Source organism: Strongylocentrotus purpuratus, unplaced genomic scaffold (assembly GCF_000002235.5).
Source record: "Strongylocentrotus purpuratus isolate Spur 01 unplaced genomic scaffold, Spur_5.0 spur5_scaffold_1, whole genome shotgun sequence".
Classification (NCBI taxonomy): Eukaryota; Metazoa; Echinodermata; class Echinoidea; order Camarodonta; family Strongylocentrotidae; genus Strongylocentrotus; species Strongylocentrotus purpuratus.
The window spans coordinates 32766574-32787559 of record NW_022145594.1 but is presented as its reverse complement, the minus strand read 5'-3'; the positions used below and the strand labels follow the sequence as shown (position 1 = coordinate 32787559).

Genomic DNA, 20986 nt, shown 5'->3' with positions numbered 1-20986 from the left:
TCAGTCACCGTGCCTAACAGTGTCCGCACTCTTTGCATAGGCTGCTCTTTATTCGACACATCCAGAGACTGGTAGTACCAGGCTCTGACCAAGGCTTTAGGAATCGTAGTAAAGTGTCAATTAAGAGTATGTGTCTGTATAGTGGAACCGCCTTACTGTGGGCTGCAGCCCAATATCATCTGACAAAAGACAAATAAAATACAGTAAAATGATGATTACCTCAAAGGGCGGGGGTGGGGGGCACATTCTCTAAGTTGTGTAATTAAGTAGGCCCCTCCCACTTGGGTTATTAGGGAGGCACGTACCGTCCAATATCTGCATGCTAGTCGAGATGATCTATGATAAGATAAGCCACATAGATACTTAGAAAATTTATTATTCATAAATTTACATCAAAACTTCAAATTCATGACATTTATTTTGTAAACCTGTTTCTAATTACAGACCAGTAAACTAAAGCTTCATTGGAAGTGCATATATGGCACGGTGATCTTCCTTTCGGTTGGTATGTACCCTACATCAAAAATTAAAACCCGTTTACAACCCCATTTAAATAATTGTTATCTTTGTTTTTACCGAATGTTGTAATATGCTCATTTTTAATTTGTGATGATTATTTGTTCAACGGATTTCATCATTTTCCTTTGCATAAAGAAATCTTTTTGCCTTCTTTTTGTTTATTATCTCACACTAATCACCTAAAATACACCGTAAACTGTATTTCTATATGAGTAGCGTGTAGTTTTAAACCCACGTTAAAGATATTTTTTTAAATTTTTTATTGAAGTATGAAATTTATCTGGCGGCGTAGATAAATAAAATTGTAGATGAAAGAAGAGCATTGTAGCGTGCAGTGGCTAAACTATACAAGGGGCACATGCTTCGTACCCCCGTCGCCCACAAAAAGCGAAAAGAAAAAAGAAAAAAGGAGGGAGAGAGGAAGAACGTGAAAAAAAGGTGAAATTACAACTTTCATCCCCAAAATGTGGTGTTGTTTATTCACATTTCATGAACATAATACGAGTGTTACCCCTAGCTCCCATAATGTCAGTGCCTCCTCAAGACCCCATTGCCCCAAACCACACTTTCGTTTTGTTAGCATTCTTCATCTTCTCCGTAGTGTAATATAATTATCATTTTATTAATATTATTATTATCTTCATCATCATTTTGGCACACAGGTTTACCCGTGCCATTAGATGCAACGGAAAGGACACGAACCTGCCAAAAGAACGTGTTTGGACTCAATTACACCTTACCAATGTTCAACGAGTGTCTGCAGAAGCAACACACCAACGGCAGTATGGTACAGATGATTCCGAAACTCATCCCTGTTCCGCCGGCGGCTAACGGTTGCCCTAGACGGAAAGGAAAGTTAGGAATTCCTCCCGGATACAGAATTTGCAAATTTCCTGGTAATCATTTAGACCCCTCGCTTTTTTTCGTTACACAAAAATAGGCTATAATTACACGGGCACTTTTTTCTGAAGTTATCTTATTCTAAGTAGGTTCATAATCCCGGAATACAAATGTCAAATTCCAGGCCCGGTGGTTTATTATTCCAAATATAAAATAGGGTTCACAACTCCCGCAAACATTTTGGTTGTCCACGCATGTTTTGTTCTTTCGAAGGTCCATAATTTCGCAAATGATGAAATGAAAGGTTTCATTATTCCGAAAATAAAATAGGGTTCATAATTTCAAAGATCCATAATTCCAAGAATGATATTGTTTTTTGTAATGTAATCACAATGTATATATACCACTGTCTAAAAAATGGTATATTTTCGCTTTGAGATATCCATTTGTAGGTGCCCCCTTTTTTCTCCAGAAGGTGCCCTTTTGTTGGTGCCCCCCCCCCCACACACACACTTTGGAAGTCGCTTGGCCGCCCCTGGAACATCTGTAGATTCCATTGTGCAACCTTAGAAAACAGCAGCTGCTTGTAATAATTTGTTGCCAGTTTGGACTCAAGCTCTTAAAAGTCCTTGGTTTAATGAAGCCTGGGAAAAACGGCATGTACAATGACGGGGGGGGGGGGGGTGGTCTTCCTCTAAGCTCCCGCGCCAATACAATACACCTTTCTCCAACTACTAAATACTGGTATTAAGTTTGTTTAAAGCCTGACTGTACTACTTATAGCTACTTGCGCCCTCTATATAGCAAACAATGCGTACTCGGTGCTTCATATAGGTTTCAGTCAAAACTTCATTACCATCACCATCAAACAACATATTAACAATGAATTACCCCGTTACCTTGCAAACCTCACGTTTACGGTTATGTCAGATGTGTGTTTTCCTCTCATCACACGTGGCCAAAATGCATTTATGATACAAAGTACACTGTACCTACTAAAAATAGATTGGATGATTCTTGTACACTGTTTGTCATAAAGGTGGAATATTTTCTTTTACCCCAAGTTATGGAACGATTTATACGATGATTTATTTCTAATACCTCTGAATAATAGTATACACTCTCAGATTGTATTGGATACAAATTTGCTAGTGTTTGTCTTGCGTGACTGCTAAAGCATATGTATGCTAGTATGCTTATCAACAAGGGGACCTGCGTCCTTAAGTCATAACTGACAGAAATGAGGATTAATGCCTCACAAAAGGGCATTTATATAGCACATCGACACGGTTTTGATCCTGGGGCCTCACAGTTACGAGGCCATTGCTTTGCCACTGAATCGTGACCGTAAGGCATCTCCCACAAATAAAAAACAACATAGAAAATGCAATAAATCGTTCCCAACAGCAAAAATTCCTCTTTACGGCCATGCGTTATGGTTCAAGGCATGGTCACAAAGAGGATTAAAACAAACTGCAATCGGAAAAAAATTATTACTATAGCTTTTCTCTTTGCTTTACCTCTTACCAATACAAAAAGTATGTACCGGCATTTGTGAAGGAGGAGCAAAGGAAGTAATATTATTTCGTCCCTCCTTACAATTTTCGACCATGGGAAAAAATTCAGCATGCTGTGTAAACTAGTAGCTAACCGGGTGTGGAATAATTTTGTTAGCTCTTGTAAGATTGCACATGTAAAGGCATGAAATGAAGACAGATCTTGGAGGGGCATGTTTCACAAAGAATAAAAATCAACTTAAGATGGAATCGTACAATGACAGGCCGTTCATGCACTGGTTGCTCTCACCATAGGTCTCTCAAGGGATGTGCAAATCGTCGTCACAAATCTACATAATTGACATTTATTTTACAGTTCATTGAAAAAATGAATGTAATTTCAAGTTCTACAAAAGATTTGGACTGATACTATTTTATGATGATAGGAAGTATATGCCCCTAAAATATCTTACACCAGATGTACAATTTGAGGAAAAATACCCAATAAGTTATGATTTATCGATAATTGTATAGCTTTAACAATTAACTACAACAAATTCTATAAATTTGTGACCACGATTTCTACGTCCCTCGAAACGCCTGCCATATTTCAAGTCCAACTTAAGTCGATATTTTGTGAAACTCCCGAAGGTCTCAAAAGACCCTTCCTTATATAAATAGTCAGTCTCCCCTTTAATAATCCGATAGCCCTCAATAAGTGATTTTACTAATTTGTCTGTACTGGGTTGCGGGAAAACAAATATTATGCCCCTCCTGATGCCAAGGCCTTGGTAGAAGTTGTTAGACTTTTTTGTTAAAGTCTGGTTAATTTCCCTCTTTTTGTTATCAAAGAATAAGTAGATGTACAATTATTCACAGAATGAAAAGGTAAAGAAAAAAACTACAAATTTGTGCTGGTAAAAGCTGGCAGTTTCATATTTCCATTTCCGTTAGTTCATATAAAGTCGTAGGTTTTTTGTTTGATTGAGCATGCAATCAAAAAGCAAGACCAAAACATGCTCACCCGTTTCACAGACATACGCATAAACACACACTCACTCACACACACACACACACACAAACGAAGTTTCTTTCCTTTATTTTTAATAGATTGTGACAAGAAGCTCTGTGAAAACAGCTGGTGCGAGGAGACTATGGAAAGTTATCTGTGCCACTGTTCAGCTGGATTTCAAGGGAAACACTGCAATGAACGTAAGAACAATATATCAACAAAAATGAGTTCTGATAAAGGTTTAAAAAGGAAACATAATAAGGATATTTTGTGACATTTCCTATTCTTTTCATGTCATGTGAGTTTTGATGAATATCATAGCAGTAGATCTAATAGTAGCGATGGTATATGGTTCAGAAAGTTTGAATGTGCAGAAAGTAGAAGAGGGTATGTTGAGGAGAAAAGAAAGAGCCCTGATAATGAAGATGCGTGGCTCGGAGTTGTTGTCTGATAAGAGAACATTAGTGAACTCAAGGAAAGTTTAGGTCATTTACCTGGTTTTCGATTTTATTGTTCTTAATACTGGCAATTTGGTTTCGCCTTCTCGCTTTGTCCCCCCTTTTCCCTTGCCAAATCCTTTACATAAAGAGAATGTATCCCTTTTTAAAATTTGTTTTCTTCAAACATCATGGAAATTGGCACGATTCAACGTTTTGTCTATCATATGAAATCCCAAAGTCGAAGGTTTCATAAAATGTCAGTAGATGGGGCTGTGGTCTAATCCCATACATAATTTACAAGTATGTGTGAAATGCTGGGGAGAAACAAAGCTTAGCTTAATAGTGAAGAGATCTTTTTTTTTTTTTTAATTTTTAATTTTTAATTTAATTATTTCGGGTACGTTAGAAATAGGGGACTTAGGAATAGGACAATTAAATAAAATTGAATGAACAGAAAATAAAATGGTAGCGGAATAATAGATTTTTGAGGAGACAATTTTAAGAAGATGAATAAGGGAAAAAAAACGAACAAATCAAACAATGTATACAGCCTTTCTTTCTGTTAACAAGAAATAATGCGTGTTTCTGTTGTACTTTTCTGTCTTGAATAGTAATGTTTTACTTGTTTTTTGCTAATAGAAAACATAATTTATGTCTTAAGTTCAGTCCAGTTGAATGAAATTTATTAGAATGTAATTCGAATTCAAATTCTAACTTTGCTCAAATTTCCTTGTTATGAATGTCTTCACCAACACCAATCCGCAAACACGCACACTCCCATATACATACTCCATTTCACGCATGTACACGCACCCGCCCACCCCTACCCCCAATACACATACACGCACAATACACGCAACCACACCTCACACACACACACACACACACATGCACATACGCACACACCCTCATGTGCTATTAGTGGCGAACGACTCATGCATATAAGTGATAAACGTGCATTGAGAATATGTGAACTTTTAGGCCCTCCCAGTACGTTTTCGTTTGTTTGATCACATTCTGCTGTCCAAACAAAATGCTTACTAATGGATGGTAAGCCATTCAAAGATACTCCATCTTCAGGAACCATTTTATTACCAGAATTCCATATCATTTCTTAAAGACAAGACTGCTGTGTTCTGGTAGAGATAACAAACAAATTCCAAACTTTCTCATACTTTTTATGTTGATTCGGAAAAAGATAAATGAAAAATAATAATATTGACCTCATATTTATCATGTAACTATAGATAGCTGAAAAAAAATCGAGCTTATAATTAATATGATTAATATTTATATTATAACTATTTCTATTACTACTATTCATTTTACCATTATTAGTATTAGTATTATCATTACTATTATCATTATTATTATCATTATCACTATTTCTTTTTTTTCGATGATTCCACGCCTCACAGTTTGCAGCAGTACCACATACATTCGCCAAACAAAATTTCTTTCTTCATAATAATCGTTGAATCAAATTTAAAAAAAAAAAATAGTAATTCGTGGAAATGGCACGGTGCTACTGATTACTAATCAACTATTGTGTTGAAAGCGTATTAGCTAACAAATAATTGATTTGTTAAAAGCCGTTTTTGTTGTTGAGCGATCTTCAGTCACACAGGTGAAAGAGACATAGGGAGAGAGAGAGAAAAACAAAAGAGAGAGAGAGAGGGGGATAGAGAGACTGGGGGGGGGAGGCAAATGCTTCTATCTCCTGTAGCCTTGCCAATAAAATACAAAATGAATTTTTTATTTATCAGAAACAAAGTTTGACGAGACAAAATTGGCAAATATGAACTCCATCACCAAGTTGACATTTTGTTTATTGTCGCCAAGGCAACTAGGCATAATGAGTAAAACACTATGAGAGAGTTGATCCAGTCTATTTACAATATTTTAAAGAGATAAAGTAATCATAACAGTAAAAGAGGGCCACAATCCTTTGCATTCGGGAGGGGGATTTGAGATCATGGGGATTAATACTTAATTAATTTGTCGGGGGAGGGGGTATACCGCCCCAGAAATGTACCAGCATTATACAAGTTTTGATATTGGTTTGGTAAAAGTTGTTCTTTTGATACATCTTTCCACAATTCTGACTGCCGAAACGCAAAGGGGCAGAACAATGTTTAAATTTGAACTGTAGATCTCATGTGATCCCTCGTGGGGTTATTTGTTAGGCCTGTAGATGATTTCAGAATTACATCATGGTTCAAATGAAACCGAATATCCACATATATTTTATACAGTCGTGGAGAAATCACACTTCGTGCATTTCAGATTAATCATTGCCAGCAAGCGGCATTTTTAATTCACATTTCACGAACCTATTACGATAGGTGACCCCTAGACCCCCTAAATATCCTTAATCAAAAGCCATTTTTCTCGTTCTTCCTGTTCTTGTTCTTGTTTTTATTCTCCTTCTTCTTCGTTTCATGATGATGATTTTTTTTATCATTATTATTATTATCATTTTCATCATGATGATTATTATTATTGTTATTATCATCATAAATGTTATTGTCGGTATCATTATTATAGTATTATTATTGTGATCATCATTATCACCATTATCATCTTTATTATCATTCAATGCTTTGTATGAATCCTGTGTTTCGACAGAAGCACCATCAGCCATCACTCACTTCACTGACATGTCTACGATCATACCGCCCGAAATGACGCAAGTCACCGCCACGGCCGGTGAGCATTTCATATCATTCCCGTTGCACGCAAGGTTTCATTTAGCTGATGTAGGACTGTGTATGTAAAAATCAATTCTATGATGGCTAGTAATCTATAAGTATTATTGTCTATACGGTGTCACATTCATACGATGCGTCAAAGACGACACAGGTCGCTAACGCAGTCCTACGTCAGGCGAATGACACCTTCCGCTCAACGTCCGGCGTTATAACCGCTATATGTCTCTTGCAAACGGAGCGTCATTCTTGTGACGCATGGCTGAATTCGTGATTTGTGTGGTGTTTGACGCACCATTGGACAGTAGCATTCAGGGATTGTCAACAAAATGAATAAAATATGAACAGTACAAGGGTCATTTTGAATTACTGACTCGCACTCTTTAGTCCTCATCTTTTGTTGCACTATATAGCAGCAATTATTGTTCATAATAAAATTTAGATTATCAGGCCATTAGAGTCTAAACGTGTTATTTCTCTCAATGAGATGTTTTATTCAATCATTCAGGATCTAAAGCGACTTAATGAAATGTAAAGTTATTTTAATCCTCCTAGTGCGCCTTTTGGTATAATCACCCCTCCTGTTACTTGTCAACTTGACATTTTCTATGTGTACAGCTTTATACTGTATTGTTTCAGCACAACACCAAGTACCAGGCAAGGATAGATCTTTTTCTATGAGAGGCTGGTCCTCTGACCTACACCACCTTTGTTTTTCCTATCAGTTCCTAGACTCCCACGTGACTGCGCTGAGATTCAGACTGGTGGACTATCCCATCTCAGTGGGGTGTATCCCATCTATCCCGATGGAGTTGGGGATGATCCTCTCTTCGTTTACTGTGATATGGAAACGGACGGAGGTCGCTGGACGGTGAGAAATGATGATAGCTCGAATTTCAACTTCATCAACCCCGTCCACTTTTAAAATGATCGCATAGATTTTCAAAAAACACTAAAGCAAATATCTTCGAAAAATTAACCTTGCCTTGTGCGTCATCCATTTAAATGTATGTAAACATTTCAATAGAAAAAAAAATTCTTTAGGGAATACAATAGGGTATTACAATTTCCTTTTAGATGATTTTTCGAAAATGGATCGTATTAAGAATCAAATTTTGGGTAATATATACCCTGTATCCTATTTCATCCATCAACATTTTCCCACTCTCCGCCCTGGTGTCAACAGGTACCTGCTAATTGCTGGGCCCTCATGATAAATAGAATCGATATTGCTTATTGATATTGATTTGGTTGATCTTTTAAAAGTCTTTGCCATCGCATTATTATTATTGGAGCGAAACGTGATAACAGCCACTCTTCTTCGTGTTGATACACTGTTCAAAAGTAATTACATAAACTTTGATAACACACATCGCATCTTCAATCATCGCAAGTGTTATATGTTCTGAATTAATAATTAATACACACACACACACTCTCTCTCTCTCTCTCTCTCTCTCTCTTTCTTTGTCTCTCCCTCTCTCTTTGTCTCTCCCTCTTTCTCTCTCTCTCTATGCCTCTTTTTTCTCTCTCTCTTTCTCCCTCTCTCGTTCTCTATCTCTTTTTTTCTTTCTTTCGCCCCCACCCCCTATCCCTCCCTCCCACTCTCTCTGTAGGTCTTCCAGCGTAGACAAGATGGATCTGTTGACTTCTTTCTTAACTGGTCCGAGTACAAACACGGTTTTGGAAACGTTTCCTCCGAGCACTGGCTCGGTAACGACAACATCCACCGTCTTTCCCGTAATAAGACCTACGAGCTACGGATCGACCTAGAAGACTTCGAGGGACAAACGCGCTATGCCGCCTACAGCAATTTCAGTATTACGGACGAGGTCGCAAAGTACACGCTGGCCCTTGGCAGCTATTCCGGAGACGCAGGTATGTAATAGGGCGATCCCCTGCAATGTGGCCTGTACATAATATTATTCATTTTAAGTCATCACAAATGTGGTTCCTCTTGGTATCACTGATATTATTAACTGGCACAATCAATTAAGGTGTCTGTTTTTCTTTTTTCTATATGGAATAAATGGGGGTATGTCGTATTGGACCAATGCGGAATCGCGGAATCGTCCAAAGGTACAGTAATATGGTACTATATGATATGCTATACGGTAATATGTTAATACGGGAGGCTAATTCGGTAAAACAGTTTTTTTTTTTAATTAAAAAAAGGAATTCTGTATACTATAATTTCTTAATATTGTTCATTGTAATATGGTTAAAGGCCCTGTGGTAATACAATCATACATTTATACGGTTAAACGATAAAACGGTTATCGTTAATAGTGTCATGGGGGAAAATCTATTTTTACAGTTAATATACGATATTAAGGTAAAACGGTATTAACTATCAAACGCTCTCTCACAGTGACGAGGTAAACGACAGCAGTATTTTTTTTTTTGGGGGGGGGAGGAGGGGATTTGTGGTTGAGAGTTTTTGTTTGCTTGTTTTTGTTTTATTTAACCCGTAATAGGATATCAAGTCGAGAAATGAGGGGTTGAAAAAAGTATCAATGAATAATAACGAATACTCCCAAACGCATCTGTCTGTTATATCGAAATACAGAAGACACAGCATTCACCGATGGACAGACAAACGGACGGCTTCGTACAATACATACACGCAGCCTCAAATCGAGTACGGGGAGATCGTATCTATTTTGAATTGATTTATATCATGTGTAAACCATAAATCAATTTCTCATTTATATGCAGGTGACAGTATGTCGTATCATGAAGGTTATCCGTTCAGTACACTGGACCGTGATCATGATGGTTTAGGGGGAAACTGCGCCGACCTGTGCAAAGGAGGCTGGTGGTACAATGATTGCCATCATGCCAACCTAAACGGCCTATACCTGAACGGTCCAACCACACAAGTGGCCAAGGGTGTGGTATGGTATCACTGGCTCGGTTATACATACTCCCTCAAGAAGACGGAGATGAAGCTTCGTCCGACGTAATTAACGAACGCCTGTCATAAGAACGTGCCGGTTTACCGTGGGGTTTCGTAAGCACATTTAAAAACACCGGAATTTACATTTTGTATTTTATCACACACAGCTTCTCAGCTTTTTCACTTTGATAACGAAACATATAACAACTTCCTCAAAACAGTGTTACTCATTTTAGTATCGGCTGAACATGAAGGAAGTTATGCCGTGTTGCTGTAATAAGTATTCACAAATATTCACTTAAATAGATAATAATCCTAAATTTTCGAGGGTTATTTGGAAAATAAGTACTGTAATATTTTTTACGTATGTTTGAACATAAGGAAACTTCAATTAGATTATTTGCTAAATGTTGTCTGGCATTATTTAATTATTTCCCACAAGAATGTCAGCAACAAAAAAGATGCGGTGAATCAAGGGCGGATCTAGGGGGTTCGGCGGTTTAACACCCCCCCCCCCCCTTGGGCGGCCAAACGAGAAAAAAAAAGGGAGAAAAAGAAGGGAAACGAGGAGAAAAAAGGGGGAAAAAAGGGGAGAAAAAGAAGGAAAAGAGAAGGAAAAGAGAAGGAAAAAAGAAGAAAAAAGTAAAGCAGTGCAATTTTTGGAAAATCCTGAATCCGCCACTTGGTCAAATACCCCTTTGGAAAAAAACTAGATCCGCTCGTGTGAATTGTATCCATGTATTTAGAAAAGAAGCAGAAATAGAGAAAACTACAAATATTGTATTTTTTCCTTTGCACCTTGTAAATACATAAGTTTTAAATATTGAACTAACGTGTTTAATAAACTTTATCATTGCTCATATTGTTATTAGTATTATTATTACCATCATAAATGTATTGTAGAAAACGTACTTCAAAGAAGAACCTATATGTAGGGAATTTTAGAGATAGATATTTTACGATCACAGTTCTTGCATTCCTGCGTATAAAGTAACAGTCAATCTACTAGTCATCCATTTTAAACGGACACACATTGATGATGAAATAATCGTTAAGTATTATTAAGCCTCGATGTCCATGTAGCACTTTTCGTTTTCAATACTTATATCAAAATGTAAGATGCAATTTTTTTTAAATCTCATTTAAATAATATCTCGTTTAAATCTTTGTCTTTGTTCATAGACTTCTGGAATTTTCAACAACATCTCATTCTTATTTCACCCATTTATGGAAGGGTAACTTAGTGAAGTGCGAAGGTTGTGTGTGTATCGGGCTATGGTGGGATGGTGAATTTTAAAAGAATAGGTATTTTAAAAAATACCAAGAGAAAAAAGGCTAGGGAAAGAAAACCAATAGAGAGTTAAATACAAGCACCCAATACTAGGACAAGTTGTGGAAATAAATCAAATCCCTCCTTTTCACAGTATTGTCTTGTTTCACTTTTTCCAATATTAATTTGTATTCATTCGAAAAAATGAGAGATAAAACAAAATGATAATTTAGTGAATACATGTAAAGTCTCTCGTAGAACTTTATAAAACTTCGAATGGCCAATTAAAATGCTACAACGTCTCTGACGTCAGCATGGAAAGTTGTTCATTGCACCAAAGTGAATGTTCTCAGCTCTTTTTAGCCTTGCCGAGTCTCCTATGATTTTGGATAACGGGGGCCGAAATAAACCTTGAATTTCTCGAAATCTCTCTTCTACTGGTAGAGGGACTACCTGTACAGTTTAGCATTGAAGAAGTAGGCTGCAAGATTGATGCAGTGAATTGTATTCATGCATTTAGGAAAGAGGCAGAAAAAGAGACAAATACAGCTTTTTTTCCGTTGCCGCCTTGTACATATTATTATTGAACTGATGTGTTTCACAAACATTATCATTGCTCATATTGTTATTAGAATTATTATATATCACCATCATTGATGTATTGTAGAAAACGTATTTCAGAGAAGAGAGTATATGTAGGGAAATATATAGATAGATATCTTATGAACACAGTTCTTGCATTCTTGCATATCAGTAACAGTCAATCTGCTAGTCATCAATTGTAAACAGACACAAATTGATGATGAATCTTGAATTAATATTAAGTATCGATTTGCATTCAGCCCCATTCGTTTTCAATTCTTTTAACGTAGTATAAGAAGCACATCTTATTCATATTAAATTGTTTTTATCTCACATAAACAATCTCTCGTTTATATTTTCGTCTTTGTTGCTACTCTTCTGTAGTTCTCATCATGTAATTCTTAAGGTAACTCAATAAAGTGTGAAAACCGTTTGTGTATTCGGCGATAATGGCAAGAGGAATTAAAAAAAAATACCAAGAGAAAAACAAGCTATGGAATGAAACCAATATAGACAAGTACACAATCCTAGCCCATGTGTTGTGCACGTGTGTGTGTGTGTGCGCGCGTGTGTGTGTGTGTGTGCGTGTGTTTTTTAATTAGGGTTTTATAGACGTGCACCAATCAGATAAGTTATTATAATACCCCCTTTTATAGTATTGTCTTGTTTCACTTTGTCCAATATAAATTTAAATTCATTCGAAAAACATCAGAAGTAAAACAAAACGTGCAATGAATAAACGTCTCCGGTAGAACTTTATAAAACGTCCAATGGCCAATTGAAATGCTACAACGTCTTTGACGTCAGCATGAAAAGATGTTCATTGCACCAAAGTGAATAGTCTCTGCATGTTTTGGCCTTGCCGAGCCTCCTGTGATTTCGGATGAAGGGGACCGAGAAAAACCTTAAAGACCTCGAAAGCTCCCTTGTACTGGTAAATGGAATACTTATACAGCTTAGCATTGAAGAAGTAGGCTGCGAGATTGATTCTGGATAATCAAAGCAATCAAACAAGTAGCAAAATATCAATGAGAAGGAGAGAGAGAGAGGGGGGATCAAGGGGGTGAGTAAATAGTTGTACAGCTTATTATTAAAGAAGAAGGCTGCGATATCGACTCTGGAAATGAAGTAGAACGATTTAATAAATAGAACTTTTTGTTTTTGATTAGACAATCTAAGAGAGGGGAAGCCAATATAGGGTATGTGTGTGTGTTTGTGTGTGTATGTGTGCGTGTTTTTGTGTGTGTGTCACAAGAAATCAGAGAGGGATATGTAGAAAGGGATCAAGCCGAGGGAATGAATGGGTATGTGAATCTGAGATATACAGCGAGTCTCAAAAAAGGTGGATTGTTCTCAAAGTCTCCAAATATGTAAATTACAAATCATCGGATTGTTCAATTTAAAGACGATAGTCTCTACCATCCATAGGAATGAAAGTTGCCTTAGATTATTTTGATATACATCGTTTGGGAGACTTTATTCCAACTTCATTGTTTGAGATGAAGTATAGAGTATAGTTCATTCACAGCGCTCATATCCTCCAATATCACCCGGCTGATGGAACGTGATCACCGATAATAGGTGCTTTATATGGTATGTTGTTTATTTAATGTCTTTGTTTTCTACAATGTATTCTATTTTTTGTAAATCTTTGTATGTACTGGGCTCTTTTGTAAAGCAGGCCTCTGGCACTGAAAAGACTACCCTGTTTTTAAAGAAAACTGAATAAATAAATAAATATGGAATTGCATGAATTCCTTTCTACCGCAACCCATTTAACATCCGGGTAAAGAGTGGCAAAAGTATATTAATGTCTTACCAAAGGACACTATAATGTCGGATCAGGGCTTAAAATCACAACCTTCGGATATCCAGTCAAGTGCTTAAACCACTCGACTACGATGCACACCCCACATGTGACTACCCCTTAGTCTAAGAGGTGAACCGCCATTTGGTCTGCTGCAGGGATTAACTTACGCTGACTAGCAAAAACCCCTTCTGAATGTGGCTTATGTAATCTTGAAGACGATATTCTAAGGTTTTCTGGATTCAGCTTTTCATTGTGTTGGAGATACGCAAATGAAATTTGGTATCTTCCTAAAGGACAATAGTGGCATGGATTAGAATTCCGAGCATTGTAGTACTTAGCTTGATGAACTATCAACACGACCACGATATCTCTCTATATATCTGTTAACTATCAACTGAGCCGACCTTCTCTCATTGATGGGAACCCCTTTAACAATGGAGAGACTTATAACAAATCTACCACGAGAACTTGCACTCCGTGTAGATATTCCTGTTATTCATAACGGGTTAACTCTCTTATGTAATCTTGAAGACGATTGGTTTTCTGGATTCAGCTTTTTTTTACGGACGTAACTGCAGTACCTCCTGCCCTAATGTCAAGGGGGTGGTTAGAAAGAAAACAAGGTGATTGCAGGCATTCTTAATAAAAGTGTAATACAATTATATGAATAGATCATACTACAACTTCTCACATTATCCAGTCACGCGATAGCTGATCATACAAATCATTTATTCTTGAGCTGGTAAAATAGTTTAAAACAGTTTGTCATCCATCTGATCTGATCATCAGAATCACTCAGTTGGAACTTGCATTGGTGGAACTTAACTCTCATTAACACAGCCTCAGCTAAGAAAACAGGAGACTCAAACCGAAATTCAGAGTCAATGTAATTGAATTATCATGTGCACGCTCTGGCTGGAATATGGAGAGAATACACCGTTAAGCGCAAAACCGTAATTGAGACCAGTGACTGGTAAAGTATTAAACAATACTGCAAATGCTTTGATCGGTTAATTGTTTATATTTCTTCTTTTTTTAAAGAATGAATTGGAAACAGTAATTTATATAAACCCACCTCATCTAAAAAGGCCCTAAAGTATAAAGAGTTAGATGTCTGCTAAGCATTAGCAATCATATCAGTTATGTTGCTAGGTGGGAGAAAAATGATGGGTTACCTTTCCTAACAACACGTAATGTGTGCAATTTGCACTCTGAATATTAACAAAAAACATTTATTCGCAAAACTGGTGAATGAAATAATTTGTAATGAAGCACATAACAATGACCAAGTTCATGATCATTAAAATGCTGCTTCAACTCTTCAAACAATCTGGGGAGCGAGAAAGATAAATCAAAGAAAATAAACTACTAGGCAGTGATGTCAGTAGGTGGTAGAAATAGTACGGGTTACCTTACCTAACAACACGTAATATATGCAATTCGCATTCTCAATATTAAAATACATTTATTCGTAAAACAGGTGAATTAAATAATTTGTACTGAAGCACTTAACAATGACTCTTGCATTGATTTTATGTTTAACTTTTGTTTGCAATTTCATGAGCAGCGCCTCAACTTGTAACATTTGATTAAGAATGTTATAATGTCAAAGCAATAATAATTAATTTTTATTTAATTTAAGAACTGATAATACGTCGCGAATGGTAAACGACATCATTTTACCTCCTTAGATATTTCATCTAGCTTAGTCAAGGTCATATATTTTCGTCTCCATTTGGCCAATACTAAACTCAGAAAAAGGTTGCATACATATCTTTCCTTTCAATTTTTCATCCTACCGCACGCGTGTAATTGCTACGCAACACTGCAATGGCGTAGCATGGGCCCATGAATTTAGGGGGCACAGTGGTGGGGGGGGGGGGGAGGGAGTAGAAACCACGTCTTACACTGAAATGTGAGAGAACATGCAATAAAGGCCATCGTGAGGGGTACAGGTAACCCGTGCCTACTGCAGCTACGCGACGCAAAACGTAATGTGTACGCTGCTTTGTGTTCCCAACCTAGCTGATTCCTGGACTGAGTTCGCATTTGAGAATAGTCACACTTGGGTAGAACAGTGTTCCAGTGCGCTTCATTATCCTGACCTGAAAGACTCCATTACTGAGGATTCACAAAAATGGTAAGAACTGAGGGCAAAAGAAGAAAATGTTTGTATACATGACAATATGATCTATTTTTTGTGATTAATAATCACAATGATGATTCTAACAGTTGTTTTTATTTTATAGGAAAGGGTTACAATGTAACAGTCGCTCAAGTAGTGTCCATCTTGCAGGAAAAACTTGAATCCTAGATTTCACGATTGGAAGGCTTACAGCCTATGAAAAGCTCATGCTTTTATTCTTTTAATTTTAACATTACTTCAGAATACCACTTTTATCAGCAGTCAGTTATTTAACTGGCCACATAACTGCCGTAGTTTACAGGTGCAAAGTCTTGTCAGTCACCGTGCCTAACAATGGCTGCACTCTGAGACAATTCTGACGGCAGTTTGCCTAGGCTGCTCTTTATTCGACAAATCAAGAGACTGGTAGTACCAGGCTCTGACCAAGGCTTTAGGAATCGTGGCAAAGTGTCAATTTAGAGTATGCACCTGTATAGTGGAACCGCCTTGCCGTGGGCTGCAGCCCAATATCATCTGACAAAAGACAAATAAAATACAGTAAAATGATGATTACCTCAAAAGGCGGGAGGGGGGCACATTCTCGAAGTTGTGTAATTAAGTAGGCCCCTCCCACTTGGGTTATTAGGGAGGCACGTACCGTCCGATATCTGCATGCTAGTCGAGATGATCTATGATAAGATAAGCCACATAGATACTTAGATAATGTATTATTCATAAATTTACATCAAAACTTTAAATTCATGACATTTATTGTGTAAACCTGTTTCTAATTACAGACCAGTAAACTAAAGCTTCATTGGAAGTGCATATATGGCACGGTGATCTTCCTTTTGGTTGGTATGTACCCTACTTCTCAAACATAAAAATTAAACCGCATTTGCAACCCTATTTAAATAAGTGTTATCTATGTTTTTACCGAATTTTGTAATATACTCGTACTTAATATTTGTTATGATTATTTCTTCAACGGAATTCATTATTTATCTTTGTTTTCAGAAATCTTTTTGACTTCTTTTGTTTAATTATCTCAGACTAATCACCATATGAGTAGCTGTAGTTTTAAAACCAACGTTAAAGATGTTTCTTTCTTTCTTATTGATGTATGAAATTTATCTGGCGGCGTTGATAAAAAAGATTGTAGATGAAAAAGAGCGTTGTAGCGTGTTAACTATTCAAGGGGCACATGCGCTGCATCCCATTCGCCCTCAAAAGGCGAAAATAAAAAGGGAGGGAGAGAGGAGGAACGTGAAAAGAAGTTGAAATTACAACTTTAATCCACAAAAGGTGGTGTTGTTTATTCATATTTCATAAATATAATACGATTGTTGCCCCTAGCTTCCATAATGTCAGTGCCCCCTCAATACTCCATTCCATAAATACCCACTTTCTTTTTGTTATCATTCTTCATCTTCTCCGTAGTGTAATATAATTATCATTTTATTAATATTATTATTATCTTCATCCTCATTCTGGCACACAGGTTTACCCGTGCCATTAGATGCAACGGAAAGGACACAAAACTGCCAAAAGAACGTGTTTGGACTCAATTACACCTTACCAATGTTCAACGAGTGTCTGCAGAAGCAACACACCAACGGCAGTATGGTACAGATGATTCCGAAACTCATCCCTGTTCCGCCGGCGGCTAACGGTTGCCCTAGACGGAAAGGAAAGTTAGGAATTCCTCCCGGATACAGAATATGCAAATTTCCTGGTAATCATTTAGACCCCTCCCTTTTTTTTCGTTACACAAAAGTAGGCTATAATTACAAGTGCTCTTGTTTTCCCAAGTTATCTTATTCTAAGTAGGTTCATAATTCCGGAATACAAATGTCAAATTCCAGGCCTGGTGGTTTATTATTCCAAACGTAAAATAGGGTTCACAACTCCCGCAAACATTTTGGCTGTCCACTCATGTTTTGTTCTTCCGAAGGTCCATAATTTTGCAAATGATATAAGGTTTCATTATTCCGAAAATAAAATAGGGTTCATAAATTTCAAAGATTCATAATTCCAAGAATGATATATTTTTTTGTAATGTAATCACAATGTATATACCACTGTCTAAAAAATGGTATATTTTCGCTTTGAGATATCCATTTGTAGCTGCCCCTTTTTTCTCCAGAAATTGCCCTTTTGTTGGCGTTCCCCCCCCCACACACACACACACACACTTTGGAAGTCGCTCGGCCGCCCCTGGAACACCTGTAGATTCGATTGGGCAACCTTAGAAAACAGCAGCTGCTTAAAATAATTTGTTGCCAGTTGAGACTCCAGCTCTTAAAACTCCTTGGTTTAATGAAGCCTGGGAAAAACGGCATGTACAATGACGGGGGGGGGGGGGGGGGGGGGGAGGCTGGTCTTCCTCTAAGCTCCCGCGCCAATACAATACATCTTTCTCCAACTACTAAATACTGGTATTAAGTTTGTTTAAAGCCCGACTGTACTACTTATAGCTACTTGCGCCCTCTATATAGCAAACAATGCGTACTCGGTGCCGGTTGGTGCCCCATGATCCCCTTTTTCTTATGTTAATTGAGAGCTTATTTGATGAGATAACCACTGTCAGTGACCTTGCAGGGAGGTCTAATCCCCTGGCCAAACTAGTGCAGACGTGCTTTAATGAAAGCACAGCATTGAAATGAACCGGTCAGTGATATTTAGAGCAAAGTCCGATTAAACATAAGAAAGTTATGGGTTTTTGAGGTTGTGATAAATCAATCACAAATAGGAAACACGGTCACAAATATGCTTTGCACATAACATTTCAAAAACCTTTTTTTGTTGTTGATGACGGGATAGTTTTTTCCATACAGCGGTTGAATAGAAACATCTGTGCAATAGTTGTTTTTTAGGGTGTCTGTGTGATTGAAAATTTCTTTGAGGGAAAATAAAAAAATATCTGACTTTTTTCGTATAGTACAGAGCAAATAAAGGGCCTCGAGTTTCATATAGGTTTGAGTCAAAACTTCATTACCATCACCATCAAACAACATATTAACAATGAATTACCCCCGTTACCTTGCAAACCTCACGTTTACGGTTCTGTCAGATGTGTGTTTTCCTTTCATCACACGTGGCCAAAATGCTTTTATGATACAAGTACACTGTACCTACTAAAAATAGATTGGATGACTCTTGTACACTGTTTGTCATAAAGGTGGAATATTTTCTTTTACCCAAAGTTATGGAACGATTTATACAATGATTTATTTCTAATACCTCTAAATAATAGTATACACTCTCAGATTGTATTGGATAAAGATTTGCTAGTGTTTGTTTTGCTTGACTGCTAAAGCATGTGTATGCTACTATGCTTATCAACAAGGGGACCTGCGTCCTTAAGTCATAACTGACAGAAATGAGGATTAATGCCTCACAAAAGGGCATTTATATAGCACATCGACACGGTTTTGATTCTGGGGCCTCACAGTTACGAGGCCATTGCTTTGCCACTGAATCGTGACCGTACGGCATTTCCCACAAATAAAAAACAACATAGAAAATGCAATAAATCGTTCCCAACAGCAAAAATTCCTCTTTACGGCCATGCATTATGGTTCAAGGCATGGCCACAAAGAGGATTAAAACAAACTGCACTCGGAAAAAAATTATTACTATAGCTTTTCTCTTTGCTGTACCTCTTACCAATACAAAAAGTATGTACCGGCATTTGTGAAGGAGGAGCAAAGGGAGTAATATTATTAAGTCCCTCCTTACAATTTTCGACCATGGGAACAAATTTAGCATGCTGTGTAGCTAACCCGGTGTGGAATAATTCTGTTAGCTCTTGTAGGATTGCACATGTAAAGGCATGAAATGAAGACAGATCTTGGAGGGCGATGTTTCACAAAGACTAAAAATCAACTTAAGATGGAATCGTACAATGACAGGCCGTTCATGCACTGGTTGCTCTCACCATAGGTCTCTCAAGGGATGTGCAAATCGTCGTCACAAATCTACAGAATTGACATTTATTTTACAGTTCATTGAAAAAATGAATGTAATTTCAAGTTCTACAAAAGATTTGGACTGATACTATTTTATGATGATAGGAAGTATATGCCCCTAAAATATCTTGCACCAGATGTACAATTTGAGGAAAAATACCCAATAAGTTATGATTTATCGATAATTGTATAGCTTTAACAATTAACTACAACAAATTCTATAAATTTGTGACCACGATTTCTACGTCCCTCGAAACGCCTGCCATATTTCAAGTCCAACTTAAGTCGATATTTTGTGAAACGCCCGGTCTCAAAAGACCCTTCCTTATATAAATAGTCATTCTCCCCTTTAATAATCCGATAGCCCTCAAGAAGTGATTTCCTAATTTGACTGTACTGGGTTGCGGGAAAACAAATATTATGCCCCTCCTGATGCCAAGGCCTTGATAGGAGTTGTTAGACTTTTTTGTTAAAGTCTGGTAAATTTCCCTCTTTTTGTTTTCAAAGAATAAGTACATGTACAATTATTCACAGAATGAAAAGGTAAAGAGAAAAACTACAAATTTGTGCTGGTAAAAGCTGGCAGTTTCATATTTCCATTTCCGTTAGTTCATATAAAGTCGTATGTTTTTTGTTTGATTGAGCATGCAATCAAAAACATGCTCACCCGTTTTACAGATATACGCATAAACACACACACACACACACACACACAAACGAAGTTTCTTTCCTTTATTTTTAATAGATTGCGACAAGAAGCTCTGTATAAACAGCTGGTGCGAGGAGACTATGGAAAGTTATCTGTGCCACTGTTCAGCTGGATTTCAGGGGAAACATTGCAATGAACGTAAGAACAATAATATTTAAAAAATGGAGTTTTGATAAAGGTTTCAAAAGGAAACATAATAAGAATATTTTGTGACCTTTTCTATTCTTTTAATGTCATGTGTGTTTTGATGAATATCATAGCAGTAGATCAGACTTAATAGTAGCGATGGTAAATGGTTCAGAAAGTTTGAATGAGTAGAAAGTAGAAGAAGGTATATTGAGGAGAAAAGAAAGAGCCCTGATAAGGAAGATGCATGGCTCGGAGTTGTTGTCGGATAGAAAGAACATTAGTGAACTCAAGGAACGTTTAGGATATTTACCTGGTTTTCGATTTTATTTTTCTTAATACTGGCAATTCGGTTCCGCCTTCCCGCTTTGTTCCCCCCCCCCCCCCCTCTTTCCCTTGGCAAATCCCGTATATAAAGAGAGTGTATCCCTTTAAAAAAAATTGTTTTCTTCAAACCTCATGGAAATTGGCACGATTCA

At 37.2% G+C, this 20986-nt stretch overlaps 1 protein-coding gene across 1 annotated transcript; it reads left to right on the top strand.

Moving 5' to 3' along the window:
* The first annotated feature begins 6991 nt into the window (after positions 1 to 6991).
* On the top strand, positions 6992 to 10396 carry LOC755229 (ryncolin-1-like). The gene is made up of 4 exons (XM_011674157.2): positions 6992 to 7016; positions 7741 to 7886; positions 8632 to 8893; positions 9734 to 10396. The coding sequence occupies exons 1-4, from the start codon at positions 6992 to 6994 to the stop codon at positions 9979 to 9981; spliced, it is 681 nt and encodes a 226-aa protein (XP_011672459.2). The 3' UTR covers positions 9982 to 10396.
* Positions 10397 to 20986: the final 10590 nt, after the last annotated feature.

Bases quoted from the DNA above. Each gene is read 5' to 3' on its own strand.
- LOC755229 (XM_011674157.2), top strand. From the start codon at position 6,992: ATGACGCAAGTCACCGCCACGGCCG. The intron at 7,017-7,740 runs GTGAGCATTTCA...TTTTCCTATCAG, and splicing joins GCAAGTCACCGCCACGGCCG to TTCCTAGACTCCCACGTGAC. The intron at 7,887-8,631 runs GTGAGAAATGAT...CTCTCTCTGTAG, and splicing joins CGGACGGAGGTCGCTGGACG to GTCTTCCAGCGTAGACAAGA.